The 17584-nt window shown below is 46.1% G+C and overlaps 1 protein-coding gene across 3 annotated transcripts in view; it reads left to right on the top strand.

Moving 5' to 3' along the window:
- Positions 1-17584, top strand: part of akap6 (A kinase (PRKA) anchor protein 6) — a 139970-nt gene that overhangs the window by 72976 nt on the left and 49410 nt on the right. For all 3 annotated transcript variants that reach the window (XM_046412890.1, XM_046412891.1, XM_046412892.1), the window contains one exon: positions 5467-5587. In XM_046412890.1, coding sequence (XP_046268846.1) covers positions 5467-5587 — 121 coding nt within the window. The remainder of the gene's footprint in view (positions 1-5466; positions 5588-17584) is intronic.

Genomic DNA, 17584 nt, shown 5'->3' with positions numbered 1-17584 from the left:
ATTTGAAAAGACTTCATTTATAAGCCCAAATCTTAGCCGTAGCTGCTAAGCTGAAAGTGTTGCGTACAACCTGCTTGAACCCACCCGCCTGAAGTGGGTGGATGACCTCCAATACGTGCTGCTAGCACAAGCCTCCAGATAGATCTTATCTGACGCTGTGGAGCTCCTGAAATGTATTGTGGACCCGACTTTCCATCAGCGCAGTGCTCAGGTGACTGAAATGTCATTTTTGGGTGAACTCTTCCTTTAAGCCAGTAGGCTTAGCAAGTGGAGGGTTGATGGCTCGATCTCGGGAACTGCAGGCTGAATGTTGCCTCTCCCTCGCCCTGAGCGAGTGGCTGCACTGGGCAGCTTGTGTGGGGCTGTGAAGGTGTGAAAAACATGGCGCTCATCTCGCCAAGCGTCCACGTCAGAGCAGGCGAACAGACGATACAAGAGAGGAGACAAAAAACGACAAGTGATTATTCTCTGAGGAAGACTCCCACAGAGGAGGAGGAAGAGGGAAACGAGAGCGAGACACAACGACATGTGACACACACACGCAGCTGAATCACACACACGCAGAGTTTGAGTGTTAACAGCAGTAATCTGGTGAGGCCAGGCTCAGCTCGGCGAGCGGCGTCTTTGGTCACGCTGCCTGTCGGCGTTTCATCCACAGCTTTGAGGAGCCTCCCTCTGCAGTTATCACTCACACACAGGGCGTGCACACACACACACACATGCACACACACACAAAGTAAACATGCACGGTGATGTGTGTATGCAAATGAAAAACGACGCTTAAATTGCTCCGTCTGAGTCTGTAGTATGTTTTGTTCTGCAGACTTTGTTGGTGTTTGTCGTCACACTCACATGAAGGATGTGGCATGTCCTCAGCACACACACACACACACACACACACACACACACCCGGCATGGAAAGGGAACGCTCATTTTGTTTGTTTTTCACTCCTCTGCAGTGTAATGTTTCAGTAATTTACACTGGTCGCCTTGGACACTAATTGGTTATTCATATAATAGCTGCTTCTCATCAGATTTACATTTGTGTGTGTGTGTGTGTGTGCTGAGGTTTGCATTAATTGGATGTTGTGTGTTTTTCTTTCGTTGTTGTGAGTTCAGCTCAGTTGAGATTTCTGGTTTTGGTTCAGTTGTGGAGAAAATGAAGGTCAGACTGAATTATTTACTGATCTCACACAAAATATCTCAATACTAAATGAAGGTCAAAAAGACGAAATAAAACATTGCTCTTTAAATTTATATATCGCTGAAAGGCTAAACGAACGGCAGCGAACGAGTGAGAAGAAGCAGAAATGCGTGAACGGACTGAGGCCAGTGAATGAACGAGTGAGCGAGTGAACGAGTGAGCGGCGGACAGCAGGAGACGCTGTGCTGCCATTCGCTGTCCTCCTCTTTCACTCCTCTGTAGGATGAATCCATTAGACAAGACGAGTGCCAGCGAATCACCTCATAAATCCAGCAGAGTCTCTGACTGAAAGGTGACGGCTGCCAATATGACTCATTCAACCTTTCACTCTATCACTTCATCCCCCTCTCCTGTCCTTCCCTCCTCTTCCTCGTAATCCTCACCTTCCCTCCTCGCTCCCACCTTCCCTTCGTCGCTTTCATTTCTTTCCTTCTGTCTTCTCTCTGTTGTCCCCTTCCCTTTTTCCTTGTTTTCTCTCCTTCTCCCTGAGTTTGCTTCCTCTCCCCTCCTCCCCTCTTCCTCCCCCTCTTCTTTCTGCTGTATGGTGGATGATGAATTAGAGACATTGGTTACAGCTGCTATCGTCGTCGCAGCAGCAGGCAGCAGAGAGGGAGGAAACCGAGTGTGAGGAAGTGATGAAGAGAGGGAGTTGGAGGATGATGGAACGTCCCTCCGTTCAAGACGCTGCGTGTGTTTTAACCAACAGTTTACACTTAAGACGGAGACGTCTGTCCTAAAACCAGATTGTTCTTAAAAAATGAGTTTGAAGGTGACGTAAAGTAAAGTTCAACTTTGACCAACAGCAAACAGTCCTGACAGCCGGAGAATTCAGAACGGAGGAAGTTAATTGGGCCCCCCCGTCTATGGGGCCGTTCCTCAGGGTTTGGGCTCGGCCCCTGACATCCAGTGAAGAGAAATCTTAATGCTTCAGCATACCAGGACATTTTGGACAATGCTATGCTTCCAACTTTGTGGCAACAGTTTGTTGAAGGCCCTTTTCTATTCCAGCATGACTGTGCCCCAGTGCACAAAGCAAAGCTCCATAAAGACATGGTTGGATGAGTTTGGTGTGGAAGAACTTGACTGTCCCACACAGAGTCCTGACCTCAACCCCATCCAACACCTTTGGGATGAACTGGAACGGAGATTGTGAGCCAGGCCTTTTGGTCCAACATCAGTGTGTGACCTCACAAATGCTCTACTGCATGAATGGGCACAAATTCCCACAGAAACACTCCAACATGTTGTGGAAAGCCTTCACAGAAGAGTGGAAGCTGTTAGAGCTGCAAAGCTGTCTGTGTGTTTACAATGAGACGTCATTAAAGTCCCTGTTGGTGTGATGGGCAGCTGTCCCAATACTTTTGTCTACATGTCTATATAGCATATATGTGGATATAACTGAAGTGTTTTCATATCATTGTTAGTTTTCCCTCGCCCACACATTAGACAGCTAGCTGGGCTGCTACAACGGAAATATAATGACGATGTTAATCCCCTCCAAAACCTTCAGCTAAAACAAATCAGGCGAACAGGGCTAACGCTTTGACTCCGCCCCATTCTGCAGGCTGTATACATCATCATCATCAGATGTGCAGCAGACGTTCAAACCAGAGAAAAGTAGGTGAAGTGCTGATTTTCAGTCTGCTGTTACGTGACACGTTCAGGTGTGAAGCTGACAGGTCGTCCTCGGTCTGACTGAGAGCTTCTCCTCGGCTCTGGACTGAGACCCAAACCCCGCTGGAGTTCAGACTAACGGCTCAGTACCTGCACTTTGAATACATTCCGTGCAATTAAAACCTCAATTCTGTCGACACCAGCATGTTTTTTTAATTTCACATTCACATGATACCTGCTGCATTTTATTACATTCAGCGTTGACTGGAATTATGACAAGTTACAAATGAAAAATAGATTCCTGTACTTCAAATTTCCTCAAATGACTGAGTGTCAGAACGGCTCTCCGTAACACTCCCACGCGCCCCGTCAGCTCCGCGTGACAGGAAGCGAAGCTGACACTTCAAACGCTCTGTAACTGTCCCGGTGTCGAACGCAGCCCCGCAGTGCCACCACGTCGCTCCTTCCTCCCCGGTTTGTCTGTTTTCTCGTCTTCCAACCCCCTGAGAGATCCTGTTTTACAAAGCGTTTAGTTAACGTTAGTGTGAGAACAAGACGGGAACCGGGGGGAGGAGGGGGGAGGAGGGTGGGAGCGGAAAACGACAAGAGAAAACAATCTGTGCGAGTGTTGTATCAGCTTCATCTGTCTGAGTCAGTAAAGGGCCGCTGTGCTCGACGCATAATGAGGAACGCCGCCTCGAGGGAAGGAAGCAGAGCTCGCTTCCTTCGCTTTCCTCTGTTTAGCTTTTATTTTATCGAGAATCGCTCACAGTGGAGGGAAGAGATGGGAAGAAAAAGATGGAGGAGAGGAGGAGGAGGAGGAGGAGCAGGTGGGAAGATCGAGTGTAGCTGACGAGAAGAAGACGAAGTTAAGAGGCAGAGATAAAACAGTCAGGAAGCAGAGGGAGGACATGCAGTGAAGACATGTCAAAGTTTCTCAAGTGGAGGACATTTTTGGTGAAAAGGGTTTTGGAGGATGAGCATTTATTTTGAAGGGGAACTGATATTTTGTTCAGTGGGGACATTTCGCCGAGTGGAAGTGTTTTCTGTGGTCAGAGTGACAGGCAGAGATGGACGTAGTTATTCTCTTCTGCCTTTGTCTCGTGTTTCTGCACCTGCATTCATAGTTTCTCCACTTTGTCTGCGCATCAGGTTTCAGTGTGTGTGTGTTTACGTGTCAGCCGGTGTGTGTTCCCCTTGTTTCATGCATTTCATTGTTTTCACGAGTGTTCTCGTCTCAGCTGGTGTTGGAGAGTGTGTTTGTGTGTGTGTGTTGTCGTGGCAACGCGACGGGCCTGACAGAGCTGTCAAACTGTTGCGGTCGGAGGCCAGAGAATCCCAAACAATTTCACTGCTAATGTTGAGAAACATGTTGGCGATCCCCGCCGAGACCGACAACCACCGAATATATAAATAATACACACACACACACACACACACACACACACCTTAACAAAACGGCTGACAGTAATGCGTGTGTTTGAGCAATCGGCTCCTGTTCCAGCAGCATAAATATTTGATGTGAGCCTGTGTCGAGGGGCGGGTGAGAGGATAAGGGAGGAGGGGCGGGTGAGAGTGGGAGGAGGGGCGGGTGAGAGTGGGAGGACTGAGGCAGGGAGGCTGGAGGAGGGATGTGGAGGGAAAGACGAGTTCGAGGAGCTGAACGCTGGATGAGGAGGAGGTGAAAAGAGATGAAGAAGTGCGGCCCAAAGACCCCAGCTGACTCAGGTCTCTTTAAAGTCCACGTCCAAGTGCGGTGTCGGTGACGGTGTCACGGTGCAATCACACCTGCTGACCGTGGAAAGTTTATGAAAAGCTGTAAATCAGTGCCTTAAAGCGTCATGTTTAAAGCTGCCTTCACACGATGAGAAACTCGTCCTCTTCGCTTGTCATCGTGTCATCGTTTATTGCATTCCTCTTCTGTACGACAAAAGGGAATGTGTTGATGAACGTGTTGTGTTGATGAAGCGTCAAAGCCCTCGTGTCACTTTTGCTGGCGACGTGGTGGCGTGTGAGTCTGCTCTGTCAAAGTGGGAGGTCACACACACGACGAGTCCGCGTCCCGTGTGAAACCAGTCTCCTCCTAAACGTAACCACGTGAAGCACGTGTCCACGAGCTCTTTGTGACGCCTGAAAAGGTGAATAAACTCACGAGGGGCAGTGAAGTGCGGCTTGTTTTGTGTCCTGCTGTGGGTCCTGGTAGCGCTGATGATGCAACACCTGTGCAGTCAGGGAGTCACCTGTCGGCACGGCTCACCTGAACACCTCGCAGTTGAAAATAAAACCGGCTGAAATGTTTTGTGGAATTTATTTTGTCTTTCAGAGGACAAAAATAAGAAAGCTGGACTGAGCCATGTGTCCACCTGACATTTAATTTAGTCAGCTCACAGGTGAGAAGATTTTAGTTCAGGTTTCCTGTCTGCTTTCTCTCTCGGCGTCTCTCTCCCTCATTCCAGTTTGCATTTTCAGCTTCATTCCTTATCAACATAACAAGACGCATACGTCTCTCACCGCCGCAGGACAAAACAATATTACAAGAAACAATAACAGAAAGCAGCACACGTTGGAAACACAATATGAATCACAGAAGAAAAGAAAATTGAATTAGAACAATAATTCACCTCAGTAATCTGCCTCACTGTCTTCAGTCTGCAGGAGTTTGAGGCTGAGTACCAGGAGCTCTGGGATTGGCTGATGGACATGGACGCCATGGTGACGGACAGTCACCAGCTGATGATGTCAGAGGAGCAGAGACATCACCTGTTCAAGGTAAGATGAGCTCCAAATATCCAGCCCACAAACTCGAACTGATCTCGACCGTGTTTTCCATCTCAGAACGTCATCTCATCCAAATTACTGAGAACTCTGAAGTCCACGCAAAGTCCGAGCTCTCGGTCTTCTCGATGCCGTCAGCACTTCAAGTGCACGAGTTTGTAACATTTCATTTAATGTCTGACTGAAACTTCCAAATCAAAAGAAACAAGAAATTGTTTATGCTGAAACCACGAAATTATGTGCTTTTATTTCTGCAGCCACGTATGCAGGAAGATGACGCTCTCACTCTTATCCTGCATGCAAAGCTCTGATTGGTTGATTTAAACAACACCAGACAGAACCAGACTGAGCCTGACTGTTTAGCCTACAGGTTAACCAACCAAAACCAGACTGCTGCACCAGCTGCACCCACACAACCCTCCATGTTGTTCAGTGTGTTTCAGTGCAGAGCGCTGGCTTCATGTTGACATGTTAGAGCTGAGCACCGTCTGCCAATCAAAACCTCCAAATGTGTACAAACAGAGAGGTGGCTGAACACTTCATACATCCATCCATTTGTCTGTGTCCTCCATCACACACACTCACACACACACACTCACACTCACACACACACCCTCTCTTCATCCTTACCAGGGAGAATGGGATTACAAGGCATAGCCTCCCTCATAACCATATCATAGAGAGGAGAGAGAGTGTGTGAGAGTGTGTGTGAGAGAGAGTGTGTGTGTGTGTGTGTATGAGTGTGTGTGTGTGCACGAGTGTGTGTGTCAGTGTGTGTGAGATGACTTCACTGAAGCTGAATGAGACAGAGGAACAGCATGTGTGATTAGATCAGAGGTGTGAGTCGCTCATCGCTGCGCAGCACAGTGACACACCTGGTGATGTGCTGTAGCCTCCTGAGTGTCGGTTTGGATCCCTTCAGGTCCCGTCGGTCACAGGAAACACATCATCAACTGAGCACCGAGCTCTCTCCACCGAGTCAACTCCCGTCCGTTCGTTCTTGTTTCACCTCGATTTCTTGCACTCTACCTCCTCTCCTTTTGTAGCCGGAGTTTCCGCCGACCCTCCGGTTGTCCCGCGGTGACCTGGCGGTCCACCTGGCGGTTCACGGGGCTTGTGGGAACCAGCAGAAACGTGTCATTTTTCTGTGGCCGTCAGACTCTGCAGTCAGAATTTGCTGCATGGCGTGAAGCTCTTTATTTCACTTTAATCTCACTGAAAACACACACATGCAGACGTGTTCACACACAGTTACACATCGACTGCCATGCTGCTCTCACACACACACGTCTCTTGTCAGTCTCTCCTTACCCAGAAGGCTTTGCAGTGAACCAACATGCACTTAACTTTGTATTGTTTTCTGTTCTTTCTCTCTCAGTGTCTCTCCGCCCAAACTTTTCTTTGTGTGTGTGTGTGTGTGTGTGTATGTGCAGACATGATTTATTTAGTGGCCGATGAGACTCACCTGGCCTGCGAATTATTGATAAGTGTAAAGATGAACCTAATTTCTCCATAGGAGTCGCACTTAAATATTCATCTCTGTATGAATATTCATGGAGACGATGATGCATGCATGAATTTTAGATGACTCTGGAATCACTGGGCATTCTTCTTCTTCTTCTTCTTCTGTCTCTCTCTCTCTCTCTTTTTTGATGTGTCAACTCTGCTGTTAAAATATTGATGTGGAGCTCGACAGCGTCTCCTCGCCCGGTCCAAGGTCGCTCCCTCACACTGTTCCTCTGCACCTCGGAGAGCGGCGCCAACAGGCCTGGCAACCGGCAGCTGCTCTCTCCGTGTTTTTATCTTACTTGTTGGCTCCGTTTCTGTATTTCACCCAACGCGGCTGGTGAGTTCTTCACGTCCTTTGCGTAAAGAAAAAGATGGCAAACCGAACGGTCCGGTCACAGTCAGCGTCCTGCGGTCAGGACGGGGAAACAGGATGTGGGACACAAGTGCAGACCACGAAGATGAAAGTGGCGCGGCTCAAATCACTTAACGACAGAAAGGCAAAGTGCGACACGCTTACTGAGTGGAAAGTCAGCTGACAGGCGAAACTAAGACAGGAAGTGTAAAGCAAAACGTGACACATCAGGAGATGAACCTTCAAATAAAACAGGAAACATCTAATTAAAGCCCAAATTCCCTGACACCAGCTGCGTTATGACCACATAAATTCAAATGTTTGCTCATATCTTTACAAACATTTCTGATATAAACACACTGTAGCTTGATTAAAGATATTTACTTTATCAATAAAGATATTTACTTTAACTTTTACTGAGATGTCATGCAGAGATCCTGTCAAATCCGTCCGGTTTACTGACGCTCAGGACTTTCTGTCACTTTTCACAATATAATCATGAATGAATACTTCACGCTCGGTGGATGTGAGGTTTTGTGAGCAGTTTATTTAAACCCTTTTAAAGTTTTTATGAAGTCATATTTAACAGTTTATTTATTTCATTTCCCCTGTGCCCGCCTGCCAGGGGTGTGTGTGTGTGTGTGTGTGTGTGTGTGTGTGTGTGTGTGAGAGCCCTTTTCCTCATCCATGTGACCGTTAAAGAACCTCGCTGTGCTTTGCTAAAATGCTGGGGGGACTCGACCCTGTAACCATGGAAACGCCAGAGCTCAACAAAAGTTGTTCTTTTCAGAGGTGTGTGTGTGTGTGTGTGTGTGTGTGTGTGTTTGTCTGTGTGTGGTGTGCCACTCAGAAAGAGTGAGAAGGGGAGGAGTGTGTGTGTCTGCCTGTGTATGTTTGTGTGTTTCTTTGTGTGTGTGTCCTCCGGAAAAGGAAAGCTGGGCTGACGGTTGTTTCTGCAGGCCGGCTTGGCAGACTGAGGCTCTACTGTTTATTGTGATGTTAGATGGAGGCACTTATCAACCCTGGAAAGCAGGGAGGAAGGAGGAGAGGAGTGTGTGTGTGTGTGTGTGTGTGTGTTCACTCCAGTCAACACAGATTTAAAGATGGTTCAGTAAGTCTTTGCACTGTGTGGTCCACAACTGGAAAGTGTTTGTTCATTTTAAAAGAGTTCAAACACTCACCTCCATTCGCCGCCAAGTCGAAAAGCTCCAATGGGAAAAAGACTCGCAGATTTCCTTTGTGTATTTAATTAAAGATCAAACTGTTTGTTTTCCTCGCGATGACACGGACAAAGTGAGCCGTAGTTCACGTGTTCGTGTGTTTTTATGGTTATGCTGCGACAAATTTTATTCATACTTTTGTATGAGTCAGCATCGGTTTAATGGTAACCTGGTGATTGTGAAAGAGCCAAAGAGGGTAAAGTTTTGTGTTTTACAAGATACAAGATTTATTTTATTTATCTGTCACACACACAGTCATACACGGTACAATGAAATGAAGTCTAATTTCCTTACATCAGACACACTCTTTAATAAGGTTGTCTGAGTGATCAGGAGGCCGTCTGAGAGAAACAAAAGCTACACAGATGGATTGTGATTATAATGCTTTATAACAACATTCATAAACACGCATGATGCTTTCTGATGCACATCAGCAGTCTTAAACCATTACAGAAGTGACTTATATGAATGGATTGTAAGTTGTCTTGTGGAGGCTCTCGACTGATGGAGCTCATAATGCATTATGACCACCTGTAGTCACAGCAGACGCTCAGGTGGTGCAGGTGAACGACCACAGAGAGGAACTGCAGCTCCGCCCGTCCTCACTTCCGTGGTGTGTTTCATCTTTGTTTCCCCGATTGTTGGTGTGTTTCCAGATGGTGTGTGTGTGAGTGTGTGTGTGTCCGTGTGGGTCCACAGACACACACACACACACAGAGATGAAACAAGCATCAGACCTTGTCAGTGCTGTCAACCAATCACACATCAAGGCCCCTGTAGTTCAGCCAATTGATGATCAAGGTTCTGGCCCTGAGTCCCACAGGAGGCGGAGCCAACTCTCATTTCCTGGAATTCTGTGTGTGTGTGTGTGTGTTTCACTGGCTGCAGTAATAATCTGATTCTCACACACACACACAGACATGCATGAATGTGTGTAAATGCAGAAGGAACACACACTCAAAGTGAAAACACACACATTTGATGTGTCATTATCGTGTAGAAACACATTTGGTATCAACAAAAGTTTAAATTACAAAGAAACAACAGCCGGAGGAAGAACTGCAGAAGAAAATAACAGAAAGAAAAGCGGCACAGATGGTTTGATCGATCAGAATCAATCAATCAAAAGTCTCTCCATCAATGTAAAAATGATGGAGAAAAATAAACGAATCACTCAGGAATGTTGTGAGTTTAGCGCCATCGTCTGGTCAACACGTGCCGCACTTTGGCTTTTGAAAACGGCTGCGCTCGGACTCACATGAGCCTCAGCTGCACCTCGTGCTTGTTAGCTTATTAGCATGTTAGCATTTTGAGACAGAGCAGCCCCGGTGGCTGAATGTGAGGCCAGTGAGGGCGGCGGCGTCCATCGGGGGTGGAGACGGTGGTGACGGAGAGCGTCAGGTGGAGATCAGCGGGGTGTGTGTGTGTGTGTGTGTGTGTGTGTGTGTGTGTGTGTGTGTGTGTGTGTGACGCGCGGCTGCTTGGGGACGAATCACAGAATTTCATTAAAGACTTCATTTGAAAACATTTCACTGCATTAAGTCATCACAGATGTCTTCGTCTCTGTCTTTCTGTCTCTCTCTCCCTGTGGCGGGTTCCAGTGGAGTCCAACTAATTACAGTGGCTATCAGGAGTGTGTGTGTGTGTGTGTGTGTGTGTGTGTGTGTGTGTGCATGTGTGCACATCCCTACCGCTAAATTCTCATTTCAAATAGCCCATGGTGCTCTGATGGAACACTGGACTGCACACACACACACACACCTGCTCATTAACTGGATTCCAAAACCAATCAGTGTGAGTCCGACAGAGGAGCTCTGTCTGAGGCCACACACACACACACACACACACACACACACACACACAGTGCAGTGTGATGTCTGGGAGAGACCCTGAACTGATTAACACTTGGAAACACAGACGGACACACAGAGAAAACAATGCAGCTCAGCTTCACGTGGAAACACAGGAACAACGTTTAGTTTTATCCTCCGTAACGTTTCAAAAACATCCGACTTTTTCGTCTTCTGTCGTTCAGTTTGAATAAAATGCAAAACATAACACAATACTTACAGAAACACACAGTCAGAGTGAAAGAATGAAACGTTAAATTACTTCTTAAAATGCTGTATAGTAACATTTATTTACAGTTCTCACTAATGGCTGAGGTCACGGTGGGTGACGAGGAAAACTTCATCGTTTTATTTCATTTTAAAATGATTGTTTGACAGTGTTTTGAGTTCTGGCCTCATGTAAACTGTTGAAGTGAGCGGGAAATAGAGCATCTTTAAACCCCAGGCGGCGCTCAGCCGTTGTGGGGATAAAGAGCAGTTTCCTTTCTGTGTCGACATAAATACTCAGCCTTTTGTGTTGGTAACTGAACCTGCGATTCCCGCAGTCCCGCCGAGTCACAGCGTGTCGTCATGTGGTCCTCGCTTGGCAGGAAGCCAGCATGGCGGTGACTTGTTCTCGGTGTCTGAGGTTGTTGGTTTGAGCCCTGGGTGACGCAGAGTGGACATCCTGTATCGACTCGGGCGTCGCGCTCTGTGAACTCGAGTCCTGCCTTCGAGGTTTAATGACGGCGTTGGTCCAATCAGTTCTGCTGCTGATGAATGGACACGTCCTGTATTTCCCATTTGTCTTCCTCCTCTTCAGAATGACTCACAGCCACAGTTTCTGTTGTTATTCCTTCATAAGGGCCTCATACAGATGGTGTCAACATGGGAAATGTAAATAGAACTAACTGAGATTTACTGACCTTGTTTTTCTGAAGGGGACAGTCTGTAGAGACAAACCAGTCTGGACCAGACCAGAACTCAGTCTGTGTCCATCTTACACCCTGAGGGCAACAGTAAGAGAGCACACATACACATGCACGCACGCACACACACACACACACACACACACACACACACACACACACACGCGCGCACACACACACACACACACACACACACACACACACACACACACACACAGAGCCATGCCTGAGAAACACACAGACGGCTTAAGTCTGACATCCTCTGAAATCTCAGTCTGCTTCAGTCTTCTTCTTCCTTCATTTTGTCTTCGTCGTAATGATCGTGTCATGTTTTGCTGTTGGAATCACTTTAATTTTGAGATGGTGATTTTAATATAATGTATATATAATATAATAATAATAAATTCTAAAATAGTCTCCCTGAAAGACCCGAAACCTTTGAATGAAGCGACTGAAGCAGCACGTCAGGATTCACACCTGTGATGTTTCAGTCTAATGTTACCTGAGTGAGAGAAGGAAGAGAAGGAAACGCGAGAGAAGAAGAAATAAAGACAGAAATAATCAACACGGAGAGGAAAGAAGAAGGGATTAGAAATGAAATGAAAAGCAGCAAATAATTTGTTTTAGCTGCTAAAAAATGACCTGCACTGAATCTTATATGCACCTTCCCAACAAGCCGAGACCGAGCGAAGGATGAAAGAGGATGAACATTAACCAAAGAGAGAGAGAGAAAGAGAGGAGGGATGGAGAGAAGCTGAGGGAGAGGGAGAATCTTTAATTAGAGACAGATGACTTTGGCACACCTCAGAAGGCTGGAATTACACTGCAGGCTATGAGGCGAGGCTAATTTCACATGTAATTGTTACTGCAATCCTCGCTGTGCTGCTGACGCTCCCAACATCCCTCCATCCAGAGGGGGGGCGGAGGGGGAGGGGAGGGGCAGGAGGGGAGGAGGGAGGAGGAAAAATAAGGGGAGAAAGAGAAGGAAGAAGAAGAGGGAGGAGAAAACTAATTGGGAGAAAGAAGTAAAGTCATTTGTGCCGTAAAGACTTTGATCCTTCTTCCTGGAAAACCTGGAGGAACAAATGAAGTGAAAGAAGGATGGAAGAGAAGATCAGTGGGAGGAGGGCAGGAATGAAAGAAGGGAGGAAAGAGTGAAAAAAGAGAAGAGTTCCACTTATTTGTCAAAGACAAATGGAGAGAATGAGGGAATCGAGAGGAAGAACGAATGAAAACACAAAATCTGCTCCTGTCGTCCACAGAGGAGGAAGATGAGAAGTGAGGGATGGAGAGAAGAAAAACACCCCTCTTTCTCCTACAGCACAAATGTCCTGTAGCTCAGAGGAATCTAACACACACACACACTCACACACACACACACACACACACACAGACACACTCTCACACACACTTTTCTTTCTTTCTTTGTAGACTGATATTCCTTCTTCTCTCCAGAGACCTGCAGAGCTCTGCTGCTGTCTCACTGTGTGTGTGTGTGTGTGTGTGAGAGTGTGTGTGTGTGTGTGTGTGTGTGTGTGTGGATATGTTGAGTCGTATGCTTCCTGGGTCAGACATCCTGATGTTGCGTTTTTGTCGTTTGTCTCAGCTTGTTATACGAGCAGAGACCTGAACTCCTCTGGGACCGTGTGTGTGAGTGAGTGTGTGTGAGTGTGTGTGTGTGTGTGTCCTCACATACTTCCATGTATTTTCTGTCGCTCAGTTTTATGTGAAATCAGTTGTGTTTGTGTGGACAAAGATGTCTTTTTCACTGGAGATGCAGGGACACGTCTTTTTAAAGTTCTGTTTGTTTCCTCTCAATGGTGTCCTATGAAGACAAGTCCTTAAAATGACACGCACTCACACAGGACACTCTCTGTCTCAGACTGTCATGTCCATGTTGGGACAGATCACCAGGGATTTACAGGTGCAGATAGGATGCCTGAAGCTGTGAAGTCTCACAGACATCAGATATTTTCTGTCAGACGTTAAAATCATGTTTGTTCATGTTTACTGATGAACACACTCAGTTTTTGCATCAGTAAAGTGGAAGAAAAGCAAAGCCACAGTTAAAATATGCTTTATAGTTAGTATAAAGTTCTCAGCTTCGACTCCACAACAGACTACTGAAACATCAGGGCGCCCCCTGGTGGCTGGCTACAGTACAGCTCATAAGCCCCTCCCCTTCCGTGTCAGCAGTGAACGCTTGGTGTTTGGCGGCGACGGCCGCGTGGGGCCGCTGCCCGAGCTGCTGCAGTCGACGTGCTGGGAGCGAAGCTTCGCGGTCTTCAGGTCATTCATCTGTTCACAAACATGTGAGCAGCACAGGAATGAAAATAACGAGTAGCGAGTTTTTGTAGCTTCATATCAGCGTAAGTGAACACGGAGACAACATTCACTTGTTTCTCTTCCTGTTTGTCTTCGCTGGTTGACCTTGTGTCACTTTTGTAACTGAAGCCTGTTTGAGTGTGTGTGTGTGTGTGTGTGTGTGTTCACATGCGCTCTTTTACATGCAAATCCACTGTGTGTTGTCATGTGTGCCGTGGAATCATGTGTGTGTTTGCTACTCTTGTCAGCGTGTGTATGTATGTGCATTTACATGTGCTTAAACATCCGTGTGTGTGTGTGTGTGTGTGTGTGTTTGTCCTCTAAAAGTGTGTGTGCACACACACTTATTTTCAAAGTTGTTGCACATCTCTTGTATTTTTTGAGTGTGTGTGTGTGTTTTGCATCATCAGACCTTGGTGTTCACTTTCTCACCTGTGTGTGTGTGTGTGTGTGTGTGTGTGTGTGTGCGTGTGTGTGTTTTCACATTCATGTGTGTTTCTGCACTTTCTCAAATGTTCTTAGTTTTCTTGTGTATTTTTTATGCGTTCAGACCTCTGTGTGTCTTTGTGTGTTTGCTATCCCTCTCATCTGTGTGTGTGTGTGTGTGTGTGTGGATTATGTGTCCTGTGGGAGGCTGTTTCCTGTGCGTTTGTTCTGTCAGTCTTGATAAAGTCGGGGATATATCTGCTTTAGAACAAAGAGACACGACTCAGCAGCATCTCACCAACTTTCCCCTCATCCCTCCCTCCCTCCCTCTCTTCCTCCCCCCTCCCTCTCTCTCTCTCTCTCTTTCTGTATCTTCTCTCTTGAGACTGCGAGCTTCCCAGGAACGAACGCCGTCTGACTGAAACCTGACGCTAACACACACGCACATCGCAGAAACGAGCAGGAATCTCATGCAGAAATAAAAGTAGTTTGACGAGCTTCGAGCCAATGTCGGGCCAAGGTTGGCTGTAAACATGTTTGCAGAGTTTCCCTTCAAAACAACAAGTGACGGCGCGTCTCACAAAGCGACAAGCAGCAACAGAATTAAAACCAATCAGACTTTTATTTTTTCTACCCAAATAATTAAGTTACTTTTAGATTTAGAGTATGAGTCCAAAATAATGATAATAAACTAAATTATGATATGTTATTACATGTTAAACATCAGATGCACCAAAGCGACATAATAGAACCAGTGACGGTGAAAAGGAATGTCGTTGAGTCCTCGTCATAAAGTTATGGCTGAACACATCGCGGAGGCTGCTGATGACAAACGAGTGTGGTATGGAGATACCCCTCCACACCAGCAGGTGGCGGTGGTCTGTATTCATCGCCACAGACAAGCAAATGGTGGTTATGACGAAGCAGCGTCTGCATTCGCTCCACTTGGTTTCAGTTGGTCCTCAGCTGCTTCATTTGAGATGTCGACGTACTTGTTGTCGGAGTACTTCTACTTCTGGTACATAAAGTATACTCAGATATTAACTCTGCTCTTTTAAAAAATTCTAAAATTGATGAATGAGTACCGAAGGTCAGCTGTGATGAACAGCAGGAGGGACAACAAATAAACACCAAACCATATGACTGTTAATTTTATTGTTAGGAAAAACAAAGTCTTTTTTTCCTGAAGGTTTATTGATCATCAATGACTTGCGGTCTTTAAGACACACGCTGCAGTTTTTCTTCTACCTGCAAACAGGTTTTATTTCCTGTGACGGTTTGTTTCAGTGTGTGTGTCGTGAGAATAATGTGTAATGTCATCTCAAGGGGAAAGCCTCCTTTTAAATGTGTGTGTGAGAGAGGCACAGAGAAACAACACGCATCATATTACAGTTGCAAAGCAACAGGGAGCTTTGGTGCACAATTAATGTGTGTGTGTGTGTGTGTGTGTGTGTGCGTGTGCGTGTGCGTGTGTGTTCTCCATTCATCACCCTGCTCTCCGTTTGACCTTGGCACCTTCTTCATTATAATAAAGATTGTCTGTCGTTTAGACTACATGGTTGGTCTTCTGGACACACGCTCGCACACACACACACACGCACGCACACACACGCACACACACACACAGACGATTACAGTTCTGTCACTGTAGCTGAACAGAGAGAAGAGAGGAGGAGGAGAATCCACAGTCAGATGAGAGAGTGTTGAAGATGACAGCCTGGTCTCTGCAGCCAAACATCTTTGTTTTGATGTGTAATTTATGTGAGTCAAGAAATCTGAAAAAGATTCTGTTTGTATGATGCTTGAAAAAGGAAATAATTAGCAGATTTTTTTCCCTCAAAGGCATCATCACAGTTACGAAATAAGTCAGCAACATTTGCTTTGCGTCAGAGCATGTGGTCTGAATTGCATGACGTCAGTTCATTCAGGACGTGTCCGACTGTTACGCAGTGCAAAGTAAAGGAACGAAAGCGTTGTATTTATTTAGCCTTTCAGTTAATCATACGTGTGTTTTGCGCTCCATGTGAATTAAACCAATCAGGTGTCCTCTCCCTTTCCCTTTAAAAGCCAGCTGTGTTTGCATATGAGGCATTGTGGACCTGTGGACCCCCTGCAGTCCAGGTTCATACAGTCAGACTGTTTGCAGAGGTCCTCCTGATAAATCCTCAGCTCCATTAGAGCTCTCAAGAACAGATTTATTTCAGAAGCTAAAAGTTTATCTCCATTTTCTCTGGGGAACCACGTTTGTAACCACACTTAAGTTTTGTGCTTAAATGTCTCTCTTGTAGTGAAACTGCTGCGTTCCAGTAGTAGTAGATTTGTCTTGTAAATTGCAGGACAAATTTTGCACCAGTGACTTTAAACCAGGCTTAAGTGACCGTAAACGATGAAGGATCCCTCTATCTTCCAGTTATTCATTTCATTTCACTGAGGATTTATTTTGGTGAAAAGGATCTGATGTTTTAACATATTTACTGTCCAACACGCTCTTATGTGGGCCCAGGAACACTTTGTAAAAACACCGTTTGCATATGATTACATTAATCGCTGTACCGGCACATGTTTCTCTCTGTCTGTCTCTCTCGCCGTCTCTCTCTCTCTGTCTGTCTCTCTCTCTGTCTGTCTCTCTCAGTGTCTCCCTCAGTATAAACACCGTCTTTGTTTAGTTACTGAATAGTGTGATCCATCCAGCTTCCTATGGGGTCAGCAACACACACAAACACGTTTGTGCTTCTATGCTCATGAGGACACTCATTGCCATAATTTATTCCCTTGGCCCCTGACCCCTACATAATACGAGTCTCACTCTAAAACTCAGTCTTAGCCCCCAAGCAGCCCTTTGAACAAGTGAAGAACAGACAAAGGCCCTCACTGCCGAGGTCTATAACATGAGGTCCTCACAATAATCCAAGTACGAGTCCTCCCACACAAACACAGTCACACACACACGACGTGAGAGGAGGGAGGCATCTGGCATGTTGACACATAAACATATTTCTTTCTTTTTAATTTTCACAACCTGCAGCTACAATCTGAAAACAAGGCAAGCAGCAGCAGACATGAGATGTTGATGGTTGGTTGATAGATAGATGGCTAACAGCCCAGCAGAGCAGGACGCCATTAACGTTTACATCCCACGTTTCCTTCTGCGTAGTGATACAGAGAGAAAATAGTTCCTACATGAAATCGCTGACAATAAGGTCTGTGCAGTACCCTGAGTAACCGGGTCATGACTGCTGCTGAGTTTTTCAAGTGTGTTTAAAAAGAAGTGAGGGTCCATCTGGTTCGATTATATTGAAGTGAAAGCAGACATCTCCAAAACTATCCAGATGTTTGATCAGCACTGCAGGGAAGAGGAGATATATGTACCTTTGATTTTGGGGTGAACTGTCCCTTTAACA

The sequence above is a fragment of the Scatophagus argus genome, chromosome 15, assembly GCF_020382885.2.
Source record: "Scatophagus argus isolate fScaArg1 chromosome 15, fScaArg1.pri, whole genome shotgun sequence".
Taxonomy (NCBI): domain Eukaryota; kingdom Metazoa; phylum Chordata; class Actinopteri; family Scatophagidae; genus Scatophagus; species Scatophagus argus.
The sequence above is the reverse complement of the archived record's forward strand: the minus strand, read 5'-3'. Positions and strand labels throughout refer to the sequence as shown.